We start from the raw sequence: 25,955 nt of genomic DNA, 5'->3' as shown, positions 1-25,955 counted from the left end.
TTATAAGAAAAAGATTAATATTATATAATGTTTATGGTAACTGTTATCTGCTTATTTTGATCATTTTGTACACATTTAAACTCAAAAGGGATAATGCATTTTATTAAGTAAAATTTTTTTTTTTTGTAATTACTTTCATTCATGCATTGTTCTATGTATATATATATTTGTTAATCTACATTTACATATGCATATATTCATGCACATATCTTTAAGACATGTTATCAGAGGGCCAGTGAACTTTTATGGATAAGAAAAAATTTTAATCGAAGAAATTTTATGAGGATTTCATTTATAAAATTTTAAAGAAAAATATACACAGATGTAATATCAATTTAAAAATATTATATTATCTCTATGGTTATGTAAAAGAAAAATTAATGATATACATATTATGTATGTATATGCCTATATATAGATAAAATTAATAAATAAGTGCAAATGCATCGCAACTGTATACTGTTCTTTAAGAGTGTAGAATATGTTACGGTAAAACTGGATACTTTGAATTTATTAAGTATGTAGCTCAAAAATTGATATCAATTAATTAGCGAATAGATAAAAAATTTAATTACATAAGTTTAGAAATTATGTGAATAGATTTTGATTACACTTATTTGTAATTTGAAAACTAAAAAAAAAATTGTATACCACTTTAAACAATATCAGCGTATCACTTAATACTTAGATTAACTAGATTAACAAGAGGACGCTATGGTCATATTTTTAAGGGTCCTACGTGATTTTAAAAAAAAAATCTTTCTTATTATTTTTTTTAATATGAGTGTTCCTCTTTATTCAATTTATCTTAAAGCAAATTTATTTTGGTCACACTGTTTGACTTTCCTTGAGCCTTTAATGTGAAGGGTAGTCGAGAACCTTGGCTATTTACCAGCCTCTATATAGGAATATGTATAGATGATTTCATAATAGCGTCGTTATTTAAGTATATAACAAAATTGGTCGGACACTAGTCAGATACTAGAGCTTGTATTTGCAAGAAATTTTCCTATTCTGCTACTTCTTAAAAAAAATTTTATATATAAAAACGGAAAAGCTTCCCACACGCGGCCAACTTTTTTTCATTATAAAGCCGGAAGTTGTGAAATTTCTGTCGTAAATGTGATTAATTATTTTTTCGTTTTATCGATTAATTAATGCGGCTATTATTATTAGATTTGTACGACAACAATCTTAATCATAATTCTATTTTAGATAGAATAATGAAAAAATTTGATATTTAACAAAATTATTTTTCCATGTTGGGATTTGCAACTCGGAAAACTGTTTGAGCTGGAAAAAATTTCAGTTCCTTGCATTTCCAGCTTTGACAAGTTTTACAGTATTTCTTTAGTATTATAGAATTTTTTTACTATTCCAGAGATTTTCAAATTTAAAATTCCTAAGAAAAATATGCCTACATACTTTTACATGCACAACTCATGTAAATTGCAAAGCGATCAAAAATATGAACTTTTACCGTAACATTAACTTTACATTCTATTTATAAACTATAATTTCTTATATAGATATGTACATATTAAGTAAAAATTTTAAATATATAGTTTAAAATCAATGCACAATACTTATATACGAGTACATATTGGATATCAAGTATTATATCTGTGAAATCCAACATAATTATACAAACATAATATATTATATATCATATACATACTTGTGCACAAACATAATATACGATATTATACACATGAATGAGATATGCACCGTGCAATATAATATGCGTAAAATATAGAAGCATAAATAAGAAATTTAGAGTTTTAAAAGAAAGAAATCTTACTAATCAACATGTGTTGCAGCTTGTAGCATGAAATATTTCGATCTTCAATACATTAAAAATAAAATAAAACAAAAAATAGAAAGGAATGAGCGAGATGTACAAAAAATAAAGTTGGTTCAAATCAATGGTTTGTAATATAGCACTTTTTCTCTTAACAAGTGAAAATACTGTTTTTAAAAACAGTCTACATAATATCTTTAAAATTGCTTTCATTCATATACGAATATAATTCAAATATTGCATACATTTAGGATAAACAATGTATGAAGACTTCTACACTCTACGGTCTAGAAGAAAAACGATATCAAAAATTTGGATAAAACTGATTTAAGATAACGATAAATTAACGGCCATTTTGTTTTTTTTTTATAAGTTCAAGTGCGGTATACCGCTATTGAAGGACCCAGCAACTTTTCCGCAATAAATAGTTAAAAATATAACTTTTAGAGGGGGGAAATAGGTAAAAATTTTCTTCCACGGAAGTAAGTTTCTAGTAAAGATCTATGATCATATAAAATTTCAGCATTCTATCTCCAATAGTGTAGAAGTTCTGCCAACATTTTCCAGGATAGGCGGACAGATTGAAACTAATAAGAACTTTTTTTCAAAAGTTTTTGGGAAAAGTGCTAAAAAGCAATTATGTAAAAAAAATCATTTTTTTTTTTCGTTGAATTTTGATAAATTCCGACCTATTTTTATTGTTTCTTTTTTTTTTTTTTTTTTTTTTTTAAGAAAAAAGCGAAAAAAACGCAAAAACTCATAAATGCATAAAGACGACCTTTTAATGGTGTTTTTGTTTCTTGTATTTTGTTTTTTGTTTTTATTTTTGTTATTTTTTGGAGGGAGAATCTAGTATGGAAATTTAATTAATGAATGGTGTTAATTTACTTTCAATGAATAATATGATGTTAATGGTGATGAGATGCTAATGTTTGGGATATTCTAAATATCTGACAAATAAGGTAGTTAAATGAAATGGAACATTTAGATAATTTGTTTCGTTTATTTTTTTTTGTAAATTTTCCAAATACACAAATTTTGTACAGTTTTTTGTCGTTTATGCATTATCAATATTATAAGAGGTTTCATGTGACTAAAATACACTCAAAAAAATTTTCCTAAATAATAAAATTTTCTATATTTTATTGGTGAGTTTACTGTACAAGTTACTGTACATTGCATGCAATTTTCTTGCAAAAACGCATTTGTTCTTTTGATTCAAACTATTTTTTGATAATAACTATAATATGATCTTTTATTAAGATTAAAGAATTAGTGTTAATCATTCTAGCTGTTTCTGAGATTATATAGTGGCAGGTTAGTGTTTTTGTCATTTAAATACATTTTAAGGAAAAAATTTGTTGTATAGCATAGTATAGAATATAATATAAAAAATTATCTATGTACATACATTTTCTTTTCTTCTGGGGTGTATTGCAACTAAATATAGTTTTTCTCGAAGCTTTTTTTTATCTTTGAGCCTTATTAACTCGGATTGATGCCATTATTGGACTTAATACACATGCATATATGAAGGCATATTTAGTTCTAGATCAATCTTTTAAGTTAGCAAATGGAAGTTTTATATTTTATTATTTGATATATAGAAAAACAAAAATAACAAAAATTTTATGAAAAACAGTGCGCGAATATCGTCTTTTCTATGTTTTTCAGTAATGTGGATCATGTAGTAAAAAAATGGTCTAACCATATATTTTGATTGACATGTAAAATTTGTGATGGTATGGTTTTTAGAGTTAAGGCGAGTAAGTTGGCTCTACATAAAATCTGATTTTGATGGGAAAATTTTTTTCTTGAAATTTGGAAAAACTTGTCCCATCAAACTCTTGTTAGTGTGGAAGTTATAATTTCTTTTTATTTTTTTATAATTTCTTTTTAGTTAGTCTAAAGTTTAGTTTAAAATAAATGTCTGAATTGCGTTTTAAAGCAGTAACAGTTCCGGCATCTATAATCTATATGTTACTGTAGCACCGTTATGCATGTATTTATTTTAAAATTTTTCTGAGTGAACTTCAATTTTGTATTCAGCTAAACTAAAATGCATTTTTATACACATATATATATATTATGTCAAATAAATTAATTATAGATAGAATTAGGCATGGTGTTGTAGAACATAAAAATGAAAGTAATTCCGAAAGTGATAGTTTTTGTTAAATTTCTAAGATAAAATTTATGACCTTTATTCTATATAGACTTTGAATTAAGAATAATATTCAGTAGCAATATGAAAATGCAATAATATGCACAATTAGGGGTAAATTGAATAAAGAATTCTTTTAAATTGTTAAAGTTGGAGATAAAATTTAAATAAAATATAAAATTTATTAATTAAAATCTTTTTTTTTTAAATCCTTTCTTTTATATACACACATACATATGCGTATGTATGTAGTTATATAGTGTTATTTCAGAGAATTCATTCTTATTTAATTTCTTAGTCTCATACGAGTAGAAAGAAATTTCACAGCATTTTATGTGTGAATTTTTCTCACTATACGAAAATAAATATACTTTATATACACATATTTGTACTTTTATATGAACATGTCTATCGTATGGATCTAAATACTTCACAGCTACTAAATATTATCATATTAATTATGCATAAATGAAAAATAATTGAAGACACCACATCATACTTGATAGACATTCTAAATTGCAACAAAAGTGTAAATTATTTGTTAAATTAAAATGCCGCTTAAAAGTATTATACTGTTATAAGCGTTCTAGAACTCATACATTGCTTATACTGTTATAAGCATACTGTTATAGATTTCTAGAAAGTTCATCGGATTATTTTTATTCAAATTATAATTTTCTTGATTAAATTGACAATTTTATAGAATCCAGGCATTTCAACCAAATTTTGCTATATTATTAATTTTAAATATATGAGTGATTTAATGTTGCTAAATGATGTATTATAATAATTGTTATATTTGAGTAAGTTATATGAGTGATGTGTTATAATTGTGCTAAGTCAACTTGAGCAGTAAATTACTTTAATAGCTATAATTTTAAATAATAATAGCTTTAATTCTATATAATTTTAGAGATCTTACACTATGTTTAAAGCTAAACCTAAAGTTGACATGCATATTAGTTCTATACTATTAGTTTCTTTTTTCATTCTTTTTATATGCATAATAAGTTTGTATAATTATGTATTTTAAAATGAGCTAAAGTCTTTGCATTCTCATACATTGTTTATAAATGTGCAAAAGCGTTACTTTATGATTTACATTATGTACAAACATACATAATTCTTACGTATTTTTTTCGGTTTTATTTTATTCTATTTAAGTAAAGATTCAATGACTTTAATTGGCGCAATGATTGAATAAAAACCGTTTTATTTTTTTGCTATTTTGTAATTAACTAGCGGGATACTTATGCATTAAGTGATGACACAATTTTATTGTTATTTTTAAGGGTTCATTTTTTTTTCTTCATTTTATTTCTTATACTGTTCTGTTCTTTTTTACTTTCTTGACTTATCAGTTTCATTCTTTTTCTCGCCTCATTTATGCCTAAAAGAACGAACGATATAAGGAACACTAAAATGAAATTTTTTATGGTGTTTTTGTTTTAAACAGCTATATAATGTTTACGTTTAGATTATAATTTATAAATATAATAGTAGGGTTGCCAAAAGGTACATATATTATGCATTTGTATGTTATCATAATGATAGTTTGAATTAGGCTCTTAAAGTATGCGTGAATTGTGTAGAATAGAAAAATTATTAACGATGACAGGCACATTTACCTTACGAATTATTAGTATGAGATCAAACACAAAAATAATATAAATTAATTCAAAACAGTAGCAACATGAAATGTGTTTCATATAAATATTTAAATATAAATACGTTTGTATGTGTCATAAAAATATGGAAACCATCTACCTGAATAAATGTATGTTCTTACTTGTTTCTAAAGGTTTTTGTGTAAAAATTTTTTGTAACACCACAACCACAATCATTTACGATATCAGTTTTGTTCAAGTTCATAATTTATTGTTAATTGTAATACCTACTGCATTGTTTGGCAACCTTTATTCAAAAAAATTTATAGTCAAACGTATTTCAATAAGCTGCCTTATTTATTCACATAAAGTTGAATGAAACCAATGGTTTGTAAAATAGCAGTTTTCCCTTCAACAAGTGAAAATCCTGATTTTAAAATAATCTACTATTTTTATTAGATTTACTTTCATTTATGTACCAAAAAATATTTGAAATATATCAAAAAAACATTAATTTCGTTAATTTTCGGGTTAATTTCGTGAACTAACAAAAATAATTATAAGTTTTGATGGCACGGCATTAATCGTTAGCTTCCTGTATTTATACAAATATGAAAAAGCTTACATAGTTTCGGTAATATAAAGCGATGAAAATTCGAGTTTTATAAATTTGAAGAGGCGATAATTTGAAACAGGGTGGAGGAGGAAAAAAATTTTAACAAAAAAAACTATTTATAAGTGTCTAAAAGTTCTTGAAATTTCTTTTACGGAAATAAGTTTCTAGTAAAGATCTATGTACATATGAAATTTCAGCTTTTTATCTTCAAGGGTGTAGAAGATTTCTAAACATTTCCGCGGACATACGGGCAAATTGAAATGAATAAGCACTTTTTTTGAAAAAGTTTTTTGAAAAATGCTAAAAAAAAAACTCGTCATACATGTTTATTTAAAATTCTTCAATGTTAATTTGACATTTAAAGATTGCATAATTATGAAGACAAAAAGAGCAAATAATAGACGACAAATTATTTTTATGTAGAGTGCTTTCTGCCTACAATGCATTTTGTATACTTTAGAAAAAAAATTGTTTAGTTTTAGTTTACATTCATAAAAATTGTATGGTCAGATTAAAATTATAGACTAATCAAAATCTTAAATTACTTCAAAACTTTGAGCAACATTGTAATACAAAAAAAAAGCAATTAAGAACTGAAAGAATAAGAATTTAATGACAAAAAGAAAGAGTATTTAATCCAAGCTAATATGAAATTTTGTAAACAATTATTCAAAATGGCAATCACTCAGTATATAAGTAAGGTAATTCTGACCGGAGTAGTATTTTACTGTATTATAGAATATAGTCCTGTTATTCAAATCTAATTACACTTTCAATATTTTTAGGCGGGGGTCTCGTTTTGAGAGTAGCTTTATGTACTCACAGAACTATTTACCTATACAATTTCAATATCTACATTACATTTCTATGACTACTTATACTGAGAAGGTCAGAGGAAGCTTTAGAGACAGCCTGGAAAAAATTGTATTTCTTTAAGAATGCAAAAGAAGTTTACATTTCTTCCTTCAGCTTCTGAAGTAAATATAACAATGATAGATAAGCAATATAATTGTTTTTTTTTGTGAAAAAACGTTCTTAATCAACCACATTTCTAGGAAAATTGTATGCGATTTAGGAAATAATATTAATTTTCTTCATATGAGAAAAGGCCATAAAATTTATATAGATAGCGACATCTTTTTTGAAAAAAGTGAATGGAGATGAATGCTCATCTTGTATATAAGACGTAAAACAGTTTAATACAATCATTCAAAACTGACACATAATAGTTCGTACAAAATTTCAAATCAAATTTTAATTTTCAAACTTACAATTGAGCTTGTTTTAGCTCAAATTATAATTTTAAAATTTATTGAAAGATTAAAATTTGAAATTAACACTTTGTTAAAGGAAGAATTCATTTTAAGGTAATTTTATATAAGTTTTATATACAGAAATTTGGAATATTTAATTATTTGCTAAAAAATTTTCATTTATTCTAATTTTTTTGTGCCTGAAACTATTGCCTTAAACTATTGTTTTACAAAATGTAATATTTAAGAATAAAATAATTTTTTTCATTCTTTTGTTGCAACTTTTTATAAAGGAAAGTATTAATTAACACAGACTGCAATTAGATAAAAAATATTGGCCTTCAAATTTATAAAAACCAACTTATTTACACTTATTTGATGATGTAAGAAACTAAAATTAAATTTGTTAAAGGAAAAAATTATGTACATAATTATTTGGTATAAATTTAGGTCGTTTTTATTATAATATTCTTCTTTTATAAAGAAAAATAAAAATGTAATTTTTCTTTTTTAAATTTTAAATGTATAAAATACACAATCACCCACCCTCTTTATAGCTGTTATTCACTTGCATAATAATAAGATATACAGTTATGCATTAAAAATGAATAAACTAAGAACAAACAAAAAAAATAAAAAAAGCTAAATGGAAAATAAACGAAATTTACTTTCATTAGAAATGAAAACATATGTTTTATAAGTACTCGTACAATATCAGTTACAAACGTACATATACATATGTGCATATGACAACATTAGATTTATTTAGAAAAGCTTTTTACTCTTTTCAGATTTATTTTACAATATAAATGCATTCCAAAAAATGTGTGGGTTAAAATTGAAAGTATGACATTGTTTTGATCTTAATTTTAATATTTTTTATTATGCACACATAAAATATAATATGGCACTCCTAATAGGAGATGATCATAACAAAAAACAAAATTTAACTAACAAAAGAACTTGGACACTAACTGGATTAAAAGCAATATTTAGCTGCTGTATTTAACAAAATATAAATTAGGAATGTTATTGTAAATTGGCGTTTTGAAAAAAAACTCTGAATTTACTAGAACCAGAGAAGAAAATTTAAAAGTAGTGTTCACATACTTATAGGGGCAATTTAAATAGACGTTCAGCATTGAACTATTATAATTTTGCATTAAATTAATTAAACATTTTAAATTCATCATAAATAAATGTATAAACGAAGTTACGTCGCTCTTAACCCTGAAATATTTTTCACAAAATTTAAAATAAATGTAAAGTTTTTATCGCATTTTTTGTTTAAGAGAAATTTCAATGATATTTTTAAAATTTCTACCATAAAACATTAATCATTTAACAGCGGCGTTAATTTTAATTAAAATTCTACTTGCTTTATATTAAAAAAATTTTTTCCTCTCAAAAATTTTTAATTTTCATGTTTTTCATGTTTTATGAAACGTGACAATCTTTCTTTTGGGGTGCAATTTATAATTTTATTCTATTTTATTTTCAGTGGGTATTCTTTTCCATATTATGCTATTAAAGCATCCCTTAATTGATAATGCACGTGTGGATCAAGACCTATGTAACATTGAATAATTGTATTTTGTTTCTATTTTAACCAGATGTAATGTGAAATTTGAATAATTTTCTCTTTAGTATAGTTTAATATTAAAAGTATGCTATTGTATGTTTTTGTGTGCATCCTATATACAGATATGAATTATTTTTTTATGTTTAAGGTACAAGTTCATTTATTTTATCATTTCAGAAGTGCATTTGACCTTCAATTTATATGCTTTTTTATTTTATTTTATTATATGGAAAAGCTTAGCAAAATAAGTGAAGTAAAATTTATGTTTTCTGTATAAATTTTAATCAAATTTATTTCCTTTAAATTTTATTGAATTTCAAAAACATCATCAAAATGTTTCAGAAAATATTGAATTTCTTCAGAAATCATTTAATTTTTGCTAGACTTTAATTTTAGTTAAACATAATTAAGAATTCAATGAAAATCGTAAAAACTTCTTGAAAAACTTAAATTTCCTATAAAAGCTTGTAAAATACACAATTACCCTAATGAATGCATTTGAAAATCTTTTATTTCAAGGTCCTCCCTCTTTTGGAGGTTATTGGTAAAATAATGTGGAATGCAAGGAGTATTTAGAAACTTTGTGAAATCACCTTAATTTTGTTATATCACGAAAACGTCCATAATTGGTTTTAAACTTCACAATGATTTCTCCAACAATAATGATAGGGTATAATGTTTACCGCTACAACTCTCTTCAAAAAAATTATATTTCTTTTGAAAAATTCGAATTTTTATATATAAAAAATGAAATATTAAAAAAGTAACCCTATAGAAACCCTTTCATATTAAATTTATACATAGAAATTTAAAATGAAAATCTTCTGTTAATTTTTGTTTAAAATTTAAATAACTAGAATTTTAAAGATTATCTTTTATAATAAGGTTATCAGTGAAAAAATTTGAACTTATAGTTGACTTCAATTTTGGCGCCTTTTTTTTTGCTCTTAATCAGTTAATTATATTATTTTTCTATAAATACAATTTTATGATCATAAAACACGAGGAGGCAAGCATATTTCTAAGTTCAGTTAGTATGAGAAATATAAGTGTAGTTAAGTAGTTTTTTGCCACAAATCTTATTACAATTTTTTGTACAAATTACTGAAAAAAAAAAACAAAAATAATCAGTTATGCATTTTATCAATGAATATAAAAGTTGTTGACTTCTAAACGTGCATTATTTGTCAAAATACTTAAACATATAGGTACTTACATAAGGTGTAACTGAGTAGATTATAACGTCTGGCCTATTGTAATTATGAGTACGTTAGGATGAGTTTTATATGAAAATTTTTGACTTCCATTTATGATACAATACAATTCCTTTAAAAAGAGTTGCAAAAATTCAAAATGTCAAGTTTTAAAAAAAGTGTCCCATTGTATGAGTATTAGTATGTACGGTTCTAATATATAAATAATTTATACACTAAAATACATGTATAAAGAATTTCTTTCTAATTGGAAACTACACATTGTATAAAATAAAAAATGCATAAAATTTCAAGTAAAATTAAAAAAGCTAAATGTAAAGGTTATTCAAAATTTTTTTATATAAAAATGATGGTTTTAATGGGAAAATTCATAAATATTTGCAATTTTAAGCACATTTTCAGAAAATTAGGGAAAAAAAGTGACTATGAGTCTCAACCTATTCGTTCCTTAATAAAATTTGTGCACAAATCTAGATAGATTGTTGATATTCTTTTGGAAATGCTTCATTACTCTATAACAGTGTTATTTTTCTAAGAGAGTTATCTCATTATGCCCATATCGTGCTTTGATAGAAGAGATCAACGACACGTTTTCTATCAGCCCTATTTTTTTTAAATATTCCGAATCGAATCAAGGTAAAAGGTATTCTAATAGATATGCTTTATCAAAAAGGAAATTGTTATTGGCGAATTACTATTATATAATTAATAGAAGCATCAGGAAATTTTGTTTCAATTATGTAATAACTAGAACAAAAACAAAGAATATAACAAAAACAAAACTTTAAATTAGACTAAAAAATTTATTTTTAAAAAATGTGGAAAATTGCATAAATACAGGCGTATATAAGTAAAAAATTTTATGAATTTTCATAAGTCCATTAGAAATTAAAAATTTAAAACTTATTTGTAACTAGCTTATAAAGTTATGATTAGTGTTTTACTCTTAATAAATGTTGCTCAATTTTAATTTATTAGATTGAATATAGCTCTAGCTACTTCACGTTTTGTTTTAGATAAGTGTTTATTTTTAAATCAATTTTTCACTTTTAATAAATACAAGCGACCTCTACAAATAAATGTTTTTCTGTAACATACATACATAACAAATATAATTATAGATTATGCACTTTAAAATTTTCCTTATCAAAATTTTGTAAGAAGCATTTTTACATTAAAAAAGAAAAACAAAAGAAAATATGAAAAATCTGTGTGTGTTCAACTATATGTAAAAGCTATACATACATATAAGGGCAAATATGTATGTATGTATAGTTGAATAAATTGTTTATTATTTTAAACAATTTACTAAGAACTAAGTACATTATAATAATAATTAAAAAAGAAAAGCAATAAAGAAATAAAGAAAAAAGAAAAACAAAATTCTGAAGTCATCTTTGATTAAAAAAAATTTTTGTTTTTTATTATTTTTGCGCACACATTGCAATTTAAATGAGTTTTTTTTCCGATTTTCCTTGTTTTTGTTTTAAATTTTAACCGTTATAATTCTTTTTAATTAAATATGATTGTTTTTTTTTGTAAAAGAATGCTATTATAGTACAAGGGTGGTCGGTCGGTCGATCCATTTAAAATTTTGAAGAAAAAATATTATGTTTTTTTTTTTTTTATTTGTGATTAAATTTTTATAATATTATATATGTATAAGCATGTATGTACATTATTAATGTGTGTATGTGAATATATCTCTAGAAGTTTTAAGTTACTATTAGTAATAAAAAAACAAGCCAATATATATATATAGAGAGAGTATCAAAGAACGGATCTGACCGCATTTTATTCTTCCTGTCTTTTCAGAAAAAAAAAGAAAAAAACAACAAATGTAATAAAATTGAAACGATTCATTGCAAATGTTTTGCTAAGGGAAAAAAAATAAAATTTTATAAAAGAAAAAATGAGTTTTTTTTTTCTGTGTAGTTTTTTTTTTTTGCTTTAACAAGATGATGTTTTATAAAAAGTGTTGCGCTTTTTTAATGCTTTTTTTTTTTAATTTTTCTTTTAGTTTTCTCTTTGTATTGATTCATTAGGAATTCTAAGAATTTGATATTTGAAATATACAAAATATTTTCTTCCTTCATTTGGTATAATTTAAATGTTAATTGTGTATATAGGGAATTCAATTTAAATTGGGGGTGCGCGTTGAAGAAAAACAAATATTTTCTCCACATATAGATTTCTATTAGATTCTAAATATCTATTAGTGTATAAGTGTATGTATGCATATTAGTATGCTTAATGTAATATTTTTCCTTTATATGTACATTCATGTTTTATTACATTGTGTTTCAAAAATAATATTTTGTTTAAAATTTCATATGAAATGCAGACACGATTTAGAAAAGAAAAGTTCATTGATATTTTATGCAAGTTTATAATTTTTGTAAATTTAAAAATAGAAATTTTTTATTTATTATGATGAGGAGAAATAAATGAAGTGTTATATAGGTACATACAATATTACATATATACACTCTATTGAACAGTTTATATTGATTTAAGTGCGATTTTCATATTTTAATTCATTTTCTTTTTATGAAATCTGCTTTTTATCAGGTTTGAAAAACTTTAATCTCTTTTATTTTTATCTTTTTAATTATTGTTATATACACTTGTATTATAAGTGTTATAAAATTTGAATCTTAATTTATTTAACTATAATAGAAAGAAAATTAATGAGAAAAATGTAGTTGATATGGAAAATTTTTTATGCTGTAGAGTCGCACGAATTCATTGTAAATAATGACATTTGACTAATTCTGTTTCAAAATAATTGTTTATAATTTTTAACAATAATTTCAAAATTATTATTGTTCTTAATATAAATTACTTAATTATTGCTATATTCAAACTAATTTCTTTTTGTTAAACATCAAATGGACTTTTTTTAAATGTTGCGCTTCCTTTTACAGTATTCAATTTTTAGTTTGAATACCATGTGCATACGCTACTCATATATTATTGTTATTAGATGACAATTAAAGGATCAATAATATGGTAAAGTTTTTTATGTGAATTCTGCAGATTTATTATGTACATACATGTACTACATCTTAACATATTTCTAGATTTTAATAAATTATGATGAAAATTTTAAGGGTAAACTTTTTTTTATTGTGATTCATCTTTGTTTGTATATGTAAATATTATGCATACTATCAATTTAAATTCCAAATTAACTGCATAAATGAATTGATGTTATTTGTGACGTGGAATAATATAACCAAATCCCCGAACAATATAGCATGCTTACATTAAAGAATTTGATTTTAAATTGAAATGCATATGCAATTTGAATTTGACTTGTATTGCTATTTCGAATTAGTCAATTTGACATTAGATCTATATATTCATGTCTTATACCTAAACTTTGCAGTGATATAGTCTAAATAACATTTGCCCGTTTTTACGGAACTTCGTCATAAATTAATTAAAATATGACTTGATTAAATTGCGGAATGATTCTTAACAAAAAAAAAAAAACCAATCGATAAAGCTTTTTCTGCCAATGAGGAAACTATCTGGTGCCATCAATTCTATAAATTTTCAAATTAGCTTAGTATAAATAAGAATTGATTTTAATTTTTCAATTTAGTGTAATATTCGAAGTTTTTTATTCTTTGATAACAACTTCGAATTTTTTTTTTGTTTGTTGCTATACGTATTTGTGAAAAGGCCTGCCTTATCAGAAAAAATATTTTTAAATTTGTTTTCTTGTTCAAGTTTTTGTCATAATACGTTTTTAGTTGAAATATTCTAAAAGTAAAGTAAAAATCAAATTTTTTTTCAAAATAAAATTTGAACAATGGATAACCTTTTGAACTTCTTGGCCTTGTTAAAATTTTGATTTAGATTATTTTATTAATTTAGCAAAAAATAGAAGAATAAAAAAAAGAAAAAAATATGAAATAAATTTAATTTGAATTTTTTTTTTGTATAAAATTCAAGGAAATTAATTTCATATGATTAATTTTTGTTTTTTTTTTTTTTGTTTAAAAAATTTTAGCCTTGCTCCTTCTGGTCTAATGGTGTACACAATTTCCGGTTAACTATATATACATAATTTTTATTATATAAATGATAATTAAACATTTTATATTAAATTTAAAAATACATAAATTTATAATAAAGTATTATTTTTATAAGAATGTTCACAAAATAATTAAAATAATTTAGGAGGGAAAAAATAGCCAAAGAGAAAAACTAAGATTAACTATAAATCTTTACTGATAACCTAAATATTAATGTGTTAAAAATAAGAAATAAGCCGACAAAAGACCGGCAATCAATTTTTTTTTTATATTTTTTAATTAAAAACAATTTTGCCAATTTATATAGGAAATATTGAGGGTATTAAAGGCTATATATCCCAAAAAAGAATTTAAAGTGTATGTTAAATCTTATAGATTTTGTAAAAATTTGTTTAAGAGCTATTCGACATTTTAATGATTTAAATTCGAAATTAAAAGCTATTAATTTATAACCATATTTGTAAGCATAAAATTTTTAACATTAATGCATAAATTTGCTCCTTTTAACCTTCAAGCAATTAATATTTCTTATTAATATTTATAATTCAAGCTGAATTTGTTTTAGTCTTCTAAAGGTATTTATATTCGATTTCTCTTAGGAATATATATATATATAAGTACAAACTTTCGGAGGAAACTATGTCTTACATTTTCATTGCAATAAAGTTTGCATTTTCTGTATCTTTTATCTATCCTCTACATATCTTGCAAATTAGTGATCTTTTATAAAATTCCTTGCTATATACGACAATAATTTATTGTATTTACTCTACAATTCTATATGAATGCAAACAAATTTTATTTGAGGCACTTTCAAAACTATCCAAGCTATTTCAAAAAATTTCCATTATTTTTTTTTTCTCTTTTCGTTATCATTTTGAAAATATTCATTTTAAAAGAAGAATTTTCTAAATTTTCAAAACAATTTAGATTAAATATTAAATGACAAATATGCGAACGATTTTAATGTCATAAGACAATGTCGTTTTATGTGTGAAAATAAATACAAAATTAATTATTATTTTCAATTTATCAAATAATTTTATTTTCTCTATATTTTTCTTTATAAATTTTTACCTATATTTTGTATTGTAGCAACATGGAATCAATGATGTTGTCACAAGAAAAAGAGTCAAGATCATTACACAAATACGTGAAGAGGCGTTGAAGAACATATTGATACTCTTACAAATATTCTATTAGCAACTAGGCATAGAACAACAAAAAATGTAAAGAAAACTATTAGTAATAAAAAAATCGTTTTTTGTACGAGCATTTTAACTCGGATTAATACACGATGTTTTGTTGACATTATATTAAGAAAATACGTCCCAAAAGTTTATCAATTCGTGAAAAATTTAAAGTAAACCCAGATAAAAATTTTCATAAAAATCGATTAATTTGCTTTATTACTACATGATTTTGCATAAATCTAGGAGAAATATAGAGTATCCACTAATACCGACATATGAAATTAGAAAAATAAAGTTTTGAAAGTTTGAAGGCGTTTAAAAACTGGCAGAGGAAAGGAATTACAAATAAATTTTGTTCTAGTAAAATAATACATAAATAATATTTTGCTCTGGTCTATTCGCCTACCTGTCTTTATCTTTGTTTCTTGAATAACATAGAAGAGTGTTTTTAATGAACAAATCTAAAACAGGGAAAAAGTTTTTAAACTCTCTTTAAATATTTTTTTTTCATTCTTTAGTTTTTACCCACAGTCTACAATACGAAATTAGAAATTTATAAACACAAATATTATTCTTTGTTCGTAAAGTATGAATTTCTACCTACTTATTAGAATAAAAAGAGTTAAATTCAATAATATTTTCACATTCGTCATTGTGTGTAGGCTATAAAATTTATCCAATTGAACAAGAACTAGTTTTAATAATAAAGTGATAACTTGTTAATTGTTGGTGAAACTTTGAAATTTTCTATACAAATTTTGTGAATTAAATTGATCATTCAACATATTTGATTAAATGAGAATTTTGCATTTTAAGCTTTTTAAAAGATCTTAATCAATCTCATATCTTAAGTTTGAGATTGATTTCAATTCTTTAAAATTAAATGATTTAAAACTTAGGGAACTAACTATGTCTGATAGTTTACGGCAAACATATGTTAGTTTAAGATTAAAACAACATAAGCAAATAACTGTAATAAAGGTATTGTCTAACCATAACGTAAGAAATAATACGAGTATGTCATCCATTTGATCAACAAAATTTTAAAATATCTTAAGTTTTTTGCTGCAGTTCGTGTTACTTATAATTGAGTAAAAAAACTTTGGGTATGTACATGCATATAATCGGGTTGTCATCAATGTTGAGCAGCTAAAATGTGTTTATACAATTTAAATGAATATAAACTAATTTACTGAATAAAAAAAATCAGTCATATTTAAATTCTAATTGGTTTGTGCAGCTAAATTCTTTTGTATACAATTAATAAATTAAATTTAAAAAATCTCGACCTTAACTGAAATGAAAATTTGAAAAATTTCAATTAAAAGCTTCAGTTTATTAATTAAACAATCATAATATTTATTTTAAATTTATAAAAGTTAAAAAAACATTAAAATCATTTTTAATTATGCATAACCGCATAATCACTTGCAACCAATTACAGACATTCTAGTTTTTCATACATTGTATGAATTTTATTTTGTGCGTAATTCCAATAAAATATTTAGAAATACATACATATGTATATATTATTTGTAATAAATTATAAATGATAAGATTTGCGTTTAATAGTGCCAATGTTTTTTTTTGCTCAATTTTGGGTTAATCTAATAAAAGAACGTACACATTTGAAAAAAAAACTTTTGACCCTTGCCTAAATTAAATGCTATGTTTAAAGATATTATTAATTATTTAATATATGTACGTTTTAAAGTGATAGATTTATAATTAATATATTCATTATATAAAAACATTTTTTTATATTTTAAGCTTTATGAAAATCTTACTTTTCTTATCATTTTTAAAATGTTTTGTATGACATATTTTCCGGTTCTACATATACATATATGTACATTTTTATTTCATTTTGTTTTTCAGTACAAATTGTATACATACACACTCTATACAATTGTGTATGTGTATATATTTAAGTATGTAATTGTAAATTAACAGTATTTTTTCCTTTTTGCTATAAATTTAGCAAAAATTTTATCACTTTATTCTTTTGTATATAAAACTTTTTGAATTAATCTTCAATTTGTAATTCTGTTTAATACAAAAAAATATGAGAGAAAAAAATTAGAACGCTGTAATCAGATTTAAAAATACACAATATCAATTTATGTTACCATGTATATTGTACTTTTATAATAAATACCAAACAATTCGATATTTGAATGAATTTAATAAATTAAAAAACTGATTAACTTTGGAACCGGAAATAAATTCAATCTTCTCTTATATAACAATGTTAGTGCCGCAGAACCTAATAAAAATGTTACTTGCAGTAAGAAGGTGATCTTAAGTTACAATATTTAAATTTGTCACTAAAAAGGGATTATTTTATCTTGGCTAAGAAATAAGAGTATGTACGAATGAACTAAAATATTAATTTTAGCTAAATATTGCCGAAACGCGCAAATATTTTAAAAATTATTGTTGTCCTTTCAATATACATACATAACGTGATAAAATCCTTTTTAATTATACAATCGAGACTTTTTAAAATAAATATTTATGTATGTCATAAAGTAAATTAAAAGAATAATAAAGTTGGGTCAAACCAATGTTGGGTTAAACCAATGTTTGTATTGTAGCACTTTTCCCTTCAACAAGTGAAAATTCTGCTTTTAAACAAAGTCTATGTATACCTATCACACTATTAAAAATATTTTCATTCATTTACAAAACTATTTCTAGGATTGCATATATTTAGGATGATGCATACATGCAGTGTTTCAAATAAAGCAAAAATTAATATAAAGTGGGGTTAACATAATGCTCGATTTTAAGGGTTAATTGTGTAAGTTAAGAAAAATAATTATATTTTTCAATGTCATGGAATTTACCGTTAGTTTTTTGGGTTTATAAAAATTTGGAAAAGCTTGCGGTTTCGGAAATATAAGGTGTCAAAAATTAAAATTTTACAAACTTCAAGAGGCGATAACTTGAGAGGGGGTGGAGATGCAAAAAAAACGAAATTTTCTTCTAACGAAATGAACTATTTGATAATGTCTAAAAGCCCCTAAAATTTCAAGGTTCTACAGGCTGGGGTCTAGAAGAAAAACGACATCAAAAATTTCGAAAAAAAGGACTTTAGATAACGGTAAATTTGAACGGCCATTTTGTTTTTTTAAAGTTTAACTATAGTATACCGCGTTAGGGGAAGCAAGCCACTGCCATTCTGCGTTTGCAAAATTTCAGAAATGCTTAGGGTTTTATTGCAACAAATAGTCAAAAAGGGCCATTTTTGGGGGGGTATAACTTCTAGAGGGGGGAGATAGGTAAAAATTTTGTTCTACAGAAATAAGTTTCTAGTAAAGATCTATGTACGTATTAAATTTCAGCTTTCTATCTTCAAGGGTGTAGAAGTCTTGTAAACAAAAAAAATTATTATATTTACAATTACAGGAAGAGAATTAAAGAAGAGTTCATTAAAGCATTGAAAACTTAATTAGTGGAGATATGAACCATTTTAAAAAGTTATAACTAAACTTTTTAAAATGTTTTTAAGAACAACCAAACAAAAGAATATTACTCAAAGGAGTAATATTTTCAGCTTTAAATGTCAAAAGCTGCGTGATTTCTTTTCACTTAAAAGTTACATATTCATTACACTTTTTAGAGGAAAGTTACATTTTGGTGAACTGAATAAGTCCTGTGATAATCACAGGAGTTAAAAATTCCCTTCTGAAATAACTGTTATTAATTCAAGACATTGCTTTTTTCTTTTGTTCTTTGATTTTTTTAAAAGTTTTGGTATTGTATCATATTCCGTTTTGTATCTTAAAAAAATATTACGCGTTCCGAATTGTATAAAATGCGTTTTCGAAACGCAAGGAAAAGAGAGTGCATTTAAAAAATTCCGAATGACTTTTGTATTAATTTTCGACTTTTTGCGTTAAATTTAATTGGTAATTAATTGTCTAATAATTTATGCATGGTAATAATATAGAATTTTATAGAGGAACCTATCTTCAATAGAAATGTCAACGTCTTAAAACAAAAAATGTGCCGAAATGTAAAAAACATGTTTGCTTTGTTTGACATTTCAGTGTTAGTTTATGTATTTACTTTTAGATTTAAATAAGGTCTAAGAGCTGTTTCAATTTGCGTTTGACAGTACGGAATATTTCCAGTGTATAAGAAATTCAAATGTTAAGTGTTATGTACGAATTTTTAAGCTAAGAATTAATAATAATTTTCTTTTGTGTCAAATGATTTTAATATACAATTTGTTTTTGTCTCAATTACTTTTTTTAACTGTATCTAATTTACTAAAATTGTGTGTATATAAATGAGATTTTGTGAAATATGTCAGTGCAGAAAGTTAGTTTTATAATATTTCAAACATTTTATAGAATCTTTTGTAGGATAACACTTGCATTTTTTACCTTACGATTTTCTCTTCTTTTCCTTCACAGTTTCCTTGTATCTACGAAGTTTAGGTCAACAAAGCTTTTGTAGTTAGCTTTTGCTTAACAATTGAACGAAGAAAGGAGGAGTAGACAGTGATAGCGCTGAAGGCATATTATGTAAGTATATCAATGAGTAATGCATCACTTATCTGTCAATTCAATTATTACTTTTAATAATTAGTATTAATCATGCATTTTCAGATTTATAAAATGCTTTTTGATTTTCGCACATTTTAGAAGCAAAAAAAAAAAATATTGCATTTTATTTGTTATTTTCGTTTTTCTCGTTATACATATTTTATGTGTATTTATTAAGATATGTAAAAATGTATTTATATTACAAATGTAAGAGGAATGAAAATATTTTCCTATAAAAATTGATTATAACTTCCGGTAGTTCAGATTTACTTATATTAGAAAATACAAAGAATAAAAAGTGGGAACACATTTTGTAACGATTTCAAAACAAAGTTTTGATAACAAGACAAAAAAAACAAGAAAAAAAACAAAAAACACAAAAATTATTTTATAAAAATTGAAACTTACAAGGAATAAAAAAAAGAAACGAAATATTCTTATGTTCATTGAGCCTACGCTCCGACTTTTTTTTATGTCATTGGTGATAAGGTTTTCAATTCATTTTCATATTATTTTTTCTTGTTTTTATTTTAGATGAAGTTTTTTTTTGTAAATATATTTTATTAAATGTTTTGTTTTCTTATTAATGAAATTAAAATGTTTTATAATTTAGATCTATTTTTATATATGACAAAATATTGAACTTCGACTTTATTCTTATTGATAAGAAGTTGATCTTTTTCCATTTTTTCAATTTCGAGCTCTTTTTTTTTGTTTTTAATATTCTTTGAGTTAACCATTACTGAAAATTTAAACGAAAATCGATTGTTCTTACAAATGGTTTGGTTATCATCATAAATAAGAACATTATGCAAAATTTTATTAATATATTTTATGGGTATGTGTTTGTATTTTGTTCTACAGGTTTTTTTTCTGTCAAAAAAATAGCTTTAGTTGGTTTAATTATGAAAATGCTGATAACACTACCGAAGTAATTTTGTTTGAATTTTTAAATTTGGCAAAATTTTTATATTAATAAATGAGATTAGTGATTAAGCTTAATAACGAACATTTACAATTTTCTTCATTTAAAATTATTTCAATCTCCTTTTTCTTTAAATGAAAAATGATTTTTGTATTTTGTCGATTTATTAAAATTTAATAAATTTTAATAAATGATCATTTTTCGAACTAGAATTTGATGGTGTTATAAAAGGGGAAAAACCAAAATTGAAAAAAAATTAAAAGTTATTTGAAATACTTTGTATTTTATACTGATAACAAATCCGTTATGTCCATCCATTCGTTCTAAAATCATTAACAAATTATTAATTTTAATATTTATCTGATATTTTGAAAATTGATAAGAAAACTGCGAATTATAAGTCATCGAAATATTTAATTGAATTAAGTTGGAACTTTTGTTAAAAAGTATGCACTTTATTTACAAGTAGGTAAATTATTATAAATTATTGTAAATATTTTTTTGCTTACAAAATAAAAATTTCGTTACGAAATTTCAATAATAATTTAAGAATTTTATTTCAAATAAAATTCCTAAATTATTTTTTTTTTTTGCAATTTTTATACTAAAATCTATAACACGTCTATATTTGTGGAAGTCTTTAACACATCTGCTGTACTGCAATAATTATACGTTCAGCTAAATTACGATAATGTCAAAGTTGACTTATTTAAGAATTTCGGATTAATTTGATTGCTGAATAAGTGATATTCGTTAAGAAAATTTTTAATTATTTGTAGTTATTGAACATTACTTTTTCTCTGCTCTATAATTGTCAAATTTTAATTAATTTAACAATAAATTATAGAGCAGAGAAATTTGAATTTAAATTTCTTTAAAGTTTTTACAATTTTATTATTTACTTTTTATTATTGCAACAGAAAATAATTATATTTTATAGAGTTTAATAAATTTGAACTGTTATTAGCCATTAAACAATAAGTGTTTATTAGCCATTGCTTGTAAGTGTTTAATTATTTAAAAAAAAACTTTAAATGAGTTAATTTTAATTTAATTTTAATTCATTATTAATATAATAGATTTTGAAATGAGTCTGAAGTTAACAAAAATAATTTAATTGATATTGCAAAACGAAGAGAATTCTACTAAAAATAACGAACGATTTAATTCAACTTTGTATATTAAAACTATTCAATAAATTACAAATAAAAATTATATATTAAAAGTTCATAACCAAAAAATTATTGTAAAAATATTTCTTTTTACGGTATTGCTTACATATTGGACACAATCTAACATTTAATCTAAGTCTGACGAAAGTCGCATATATGCAAACACTGTTTGACATCACATAATTTCTGTTGGAAAATGATACACCAATTACTTTATTCTCATCAGATTTTCTGTCACGTTTTTTAAAAGTAAAATGGCAGCAAATAATTGTTTTTTTTTTTTTTTTTGTAGAAGTAATAATTTTCAGATAATTTCAATGTGATAAGCTTAACAGCCCCCAGATTTTGGCATAGAGTTAATCTTAGATTTTGATGTACATACATATAAACAGCGCCTGAGACAATTCGAATTTAAAATACGAAATTAAAAAACAAAAAAGCCTGATTTGAGTTTGAAAATTTTCTGTTTAACGTTCGCGATTGGCAGCATTGTCTTATTAGATTAATGATTTACTATAAATTGTAAACAAAAAAAACATTTTTAAATAAAATAAAATTTTTTTTCGATTTGTCAATAATAGGGATTCAAGTATTAAAAATTTATAATTAAAAAAACTGAAAAATAAAATTGTTGTTTCTACTTTATTTCTCCTGTCATTTCTACAGTGATTCAACTCGTTTTACTAGATGTAGATATAAGCTTATAATAGCTTCTGAATATTCTGTTTGCTCTTAACTAAATAATATTAAAAATAAATTACTTTGCTTTGCATTCTCGGTATATTGACGATCACAAGTTGCCCAAATATTATAAAAATTTATAATTTTCCTAAGGTTATAAGAAAATAGTGATATCATAATGCTAAAATATGAGAACAAAATGATATTCAGATTTAAAATTTATTTATATATTAACAAATTATCATATGCTTTATTTATTGTCTATTCTATACGTTTCTTGAATTATACGAAATAAGCAAAGTTACAAATACCAACATAAAAATGTTTATTAAAACTACGTTTTCAGTTTATAAAATGAATAGAATTTTGTGCAACATTTACTATTGTGAACAAAGTATATTTATAATAAAATATGGCACCACACTGTGAACTGTTCATATTGAACTTGAATATTTTACAGGGTTGATTATAATTTTATAATTATTATTGTAGCTATGACAGAAAACTATTGGTATAGGCATACAGTGAATATCTGTAACATTTCATATATGTTTATTTATTTAAACACTTAATCTAATGCAAAATTATGTTATGTCACTTAATAAAATTATTATTGCAACCAAAATAATTTATAGATTTTGTAATTATTTGATAACAAAAATCTTTCCCGCAATTATGTTAAAATAATAATAATTTAATATTTTTAATAACTAGAATTTTCAACACCAAATTAGTAAATTCAAAAATTATTTTTCAAGTTAATAAAAATAATTACAATTTTTAGAAAAGTTAAAGAAAATAATCACATTTTTATTCAACACATTGCCTCTTCTCGAATAAACAATTAAATTCTAGACTAGAATTTCAATTGAATATCATATTGCAATTTTGTAAAATTTACGATTTATTTGCTGACTTAGTTATTTAATGTTGACTGATTTTAATTTCTCATGGGTGCATATTTTATGTTTACATTTTAAAAAAAGTAAAAAAAATTTAACTTGAAATCTTAAATACCATTAAAATTTTTTGTTTTAATATAAAATTTTAATAAATAAATTAATTTTAATTAAAAAACATGCTTTATTAAAAATTACCTTTTTTGGTTGTTGTCGTTGGGCAACAGCAAATTCACTACCTAATTCAATGAAAGCAACAAAATATATTACTAATGATATTGTCCATAAATAATTTATAGTCCGAGTTAGACTCTTGAGACCAGTTTTTTGGCCCCCGGGAGCCTTCATCTTTTTTCTTTCTTTATTATTTTTTCTTTTGTGTTCCACCAAAATCTATAATTTTATTTATATTTGACAGTTAATTTTTTATTTTTAATTTATAAATGTCATAAATAAATTTTCAAAAAAAAAAATTTAACCGTTTTAATGTCCTTTTAAATTGATTTCTTATTTAATATCATAAAAATATTTCACTTATATCAATTAAAAAACATTTGAAATGCAAGGTAAAAATTTAAAATTTGCAATTAAAACAACACACATGTATTTAAATCAATGCATGCATGTATGTATGTAATGAATCCTTCTTTTTAAATGAACTTCTTTTAAAGTCCTTTTTTGTATATCCGACTTTCAAATATGTTTTTTCGTATTATCATCAAACGACAATGTCGAAAGTCGGCATTTTTTTATAATACGACGAAGAGAATTTAAATATACTAAAATCTCTCCCTACATGGAGATCGACAAGCGTTCGAATTGGTACTAAAATATCTTGTTTGAAATCATAATTTTTTCTTGAATCCATACATTGTTAAAATGAAAATATGAAAAATAGCAAAACAACAACAATAAAAAAAAATTTAGAATAAAATAAATGTAGCGAAAACCACAAATACTCTCACATTTCGCTTCTTCCAGCTTCAAACAAACAAAAACTACTTACGGTAGTGATATTTTCCCGCAAAAGAAAAATATTATTAAAACAGAAATAAAAAGGCTTTCTGTAGGTTCTCTTGCCCATACACATGCATTAATGAACCGTGTATAATACACAGTCTCTATATATAAATATAAGTATAAATAAATTTGAACATACATTTATATGCATATGTTTTTATATAAAAGTATGGAAATAGATTTATTTCTGTAGCACATTAAATCTTGCTTGATATAGAATCTAATGCCTCATAATATATAAGTCACATACATTAAGTATGACTGACTATCAAATGGTGTTTTAATCATTTTGTTTTTCACTTTTTGTTTTATTTTTTTCTCGCTTGTTTTATGTTGGCTTCATTCATTTTACATACACTTCTAACACATAATCAACACAAACATATGCAGTTTTTATTTATTATACATTTTATTTTCATATATTAAGTATCAAGTGTGAAGATCATTGTTTCATACACCGGATTTTTGATCGCGTGCAAAAATAACAATATAGAAAGAAATTGTGGAAAATTGAAATTTATTTTGTATTTAAATACATTAAGTAACAAAAATTTATGCACGAAATTTTGATATTTATGTTTGTGTATACGAAATATATTTAGTAAGAATTAAGTATGTAATGTAAATAAGATTCCGTTTTATTGGTTGGCTAAATATGAAATGAAAAATCTTTAACCCAAATTTCTATCAACGCTTTCTATTAAAAAAACAAAACAAAAACTGATTCACAACTTCAATCGGATCGACTCATTTTAAAATTATAGTTACATAAAACAACTTTAATGGTTCCTAAATTTGTTAAAAAGACAAAAAATCTACTTTACATAATCCCCTGTTTCAAGATTTTATCACCTTTAAAAGAATTTCTTCTTCTGTATCTAATTTTTCCTTATAAGTTTTAATAAATTAAAAGGAAACAAAGGGAAGTATGTTCAAAATCTGAACAAATTTCATCGCCGCAATTCAACTTTAATTCTTATTTTAATTTTTCCTGTTTTATTCCACCTTCATACAAAACTTGACTAGAAAATGGCTCGCCGGGGGCAAAAAGAACACAGCTTATGAAATGAAAATCCCTCCAGGGTATGTAAACTGTTATAATCAGTCATTGATGTCAATACATGGGGTTTCGCTAGCACAACTTGGTTTTTCGAGCCAGCAGCAAACATGGACCCGGTTTCATACGAATTAATATAACAAGACCCATGAGCACCATGTGGATCTAA

At 23.7% G+C, this 25,955-nt stretch overlaps 1 protein-coding gene across 1 annotated transcript in view; it reads right to left on the bottom strand.

The window, feature by feature from the left end:
* The window catches only part of LOC129615015 (collagen alpha-3(IV) chain-like), a 41,191-nt gene extending 16,547 nt beyond the window's left edge, over positions 1 to 24,644 (bottom strand). Inside the window, exon 1 of the mRNA XM_055530055.1 lies at positions 23,908 to 24,644. Coding sequence (XP_055386030.1) covers positions 23,908 to 24,057 — 150 coding nt within the window. The 5' untranslated portion in view covers positions 24,058 to 24,644. The remainder of the gene's footprint in view (positions 1 to 23,907) is intronic.
* Between the last annotated feature and the right edge of the window lie 1,311 nt (positions 24,645 to 25,955).

This window comes from Condylostylus longicornis, unplaced genomic scaffold, assembly GCF_029603195.1.
Source record: "Condylostylus longicornis isolate FDR11 unplaced genomic scaffold, ASM2960319v2 ptg000135l, whole genome shotgun sequence".
NCBI lineage: Eukaryota > Metazoa > Arthropoda > Insecta > Diptera > Dolichopodidae > Condylostylus > Condylostylus longicornis.
The sequence above is the reverse complement of the archived record's forward strand: the minus strand, read 5'-3'. Positions and strand labels throughout refer to the sequence as shown.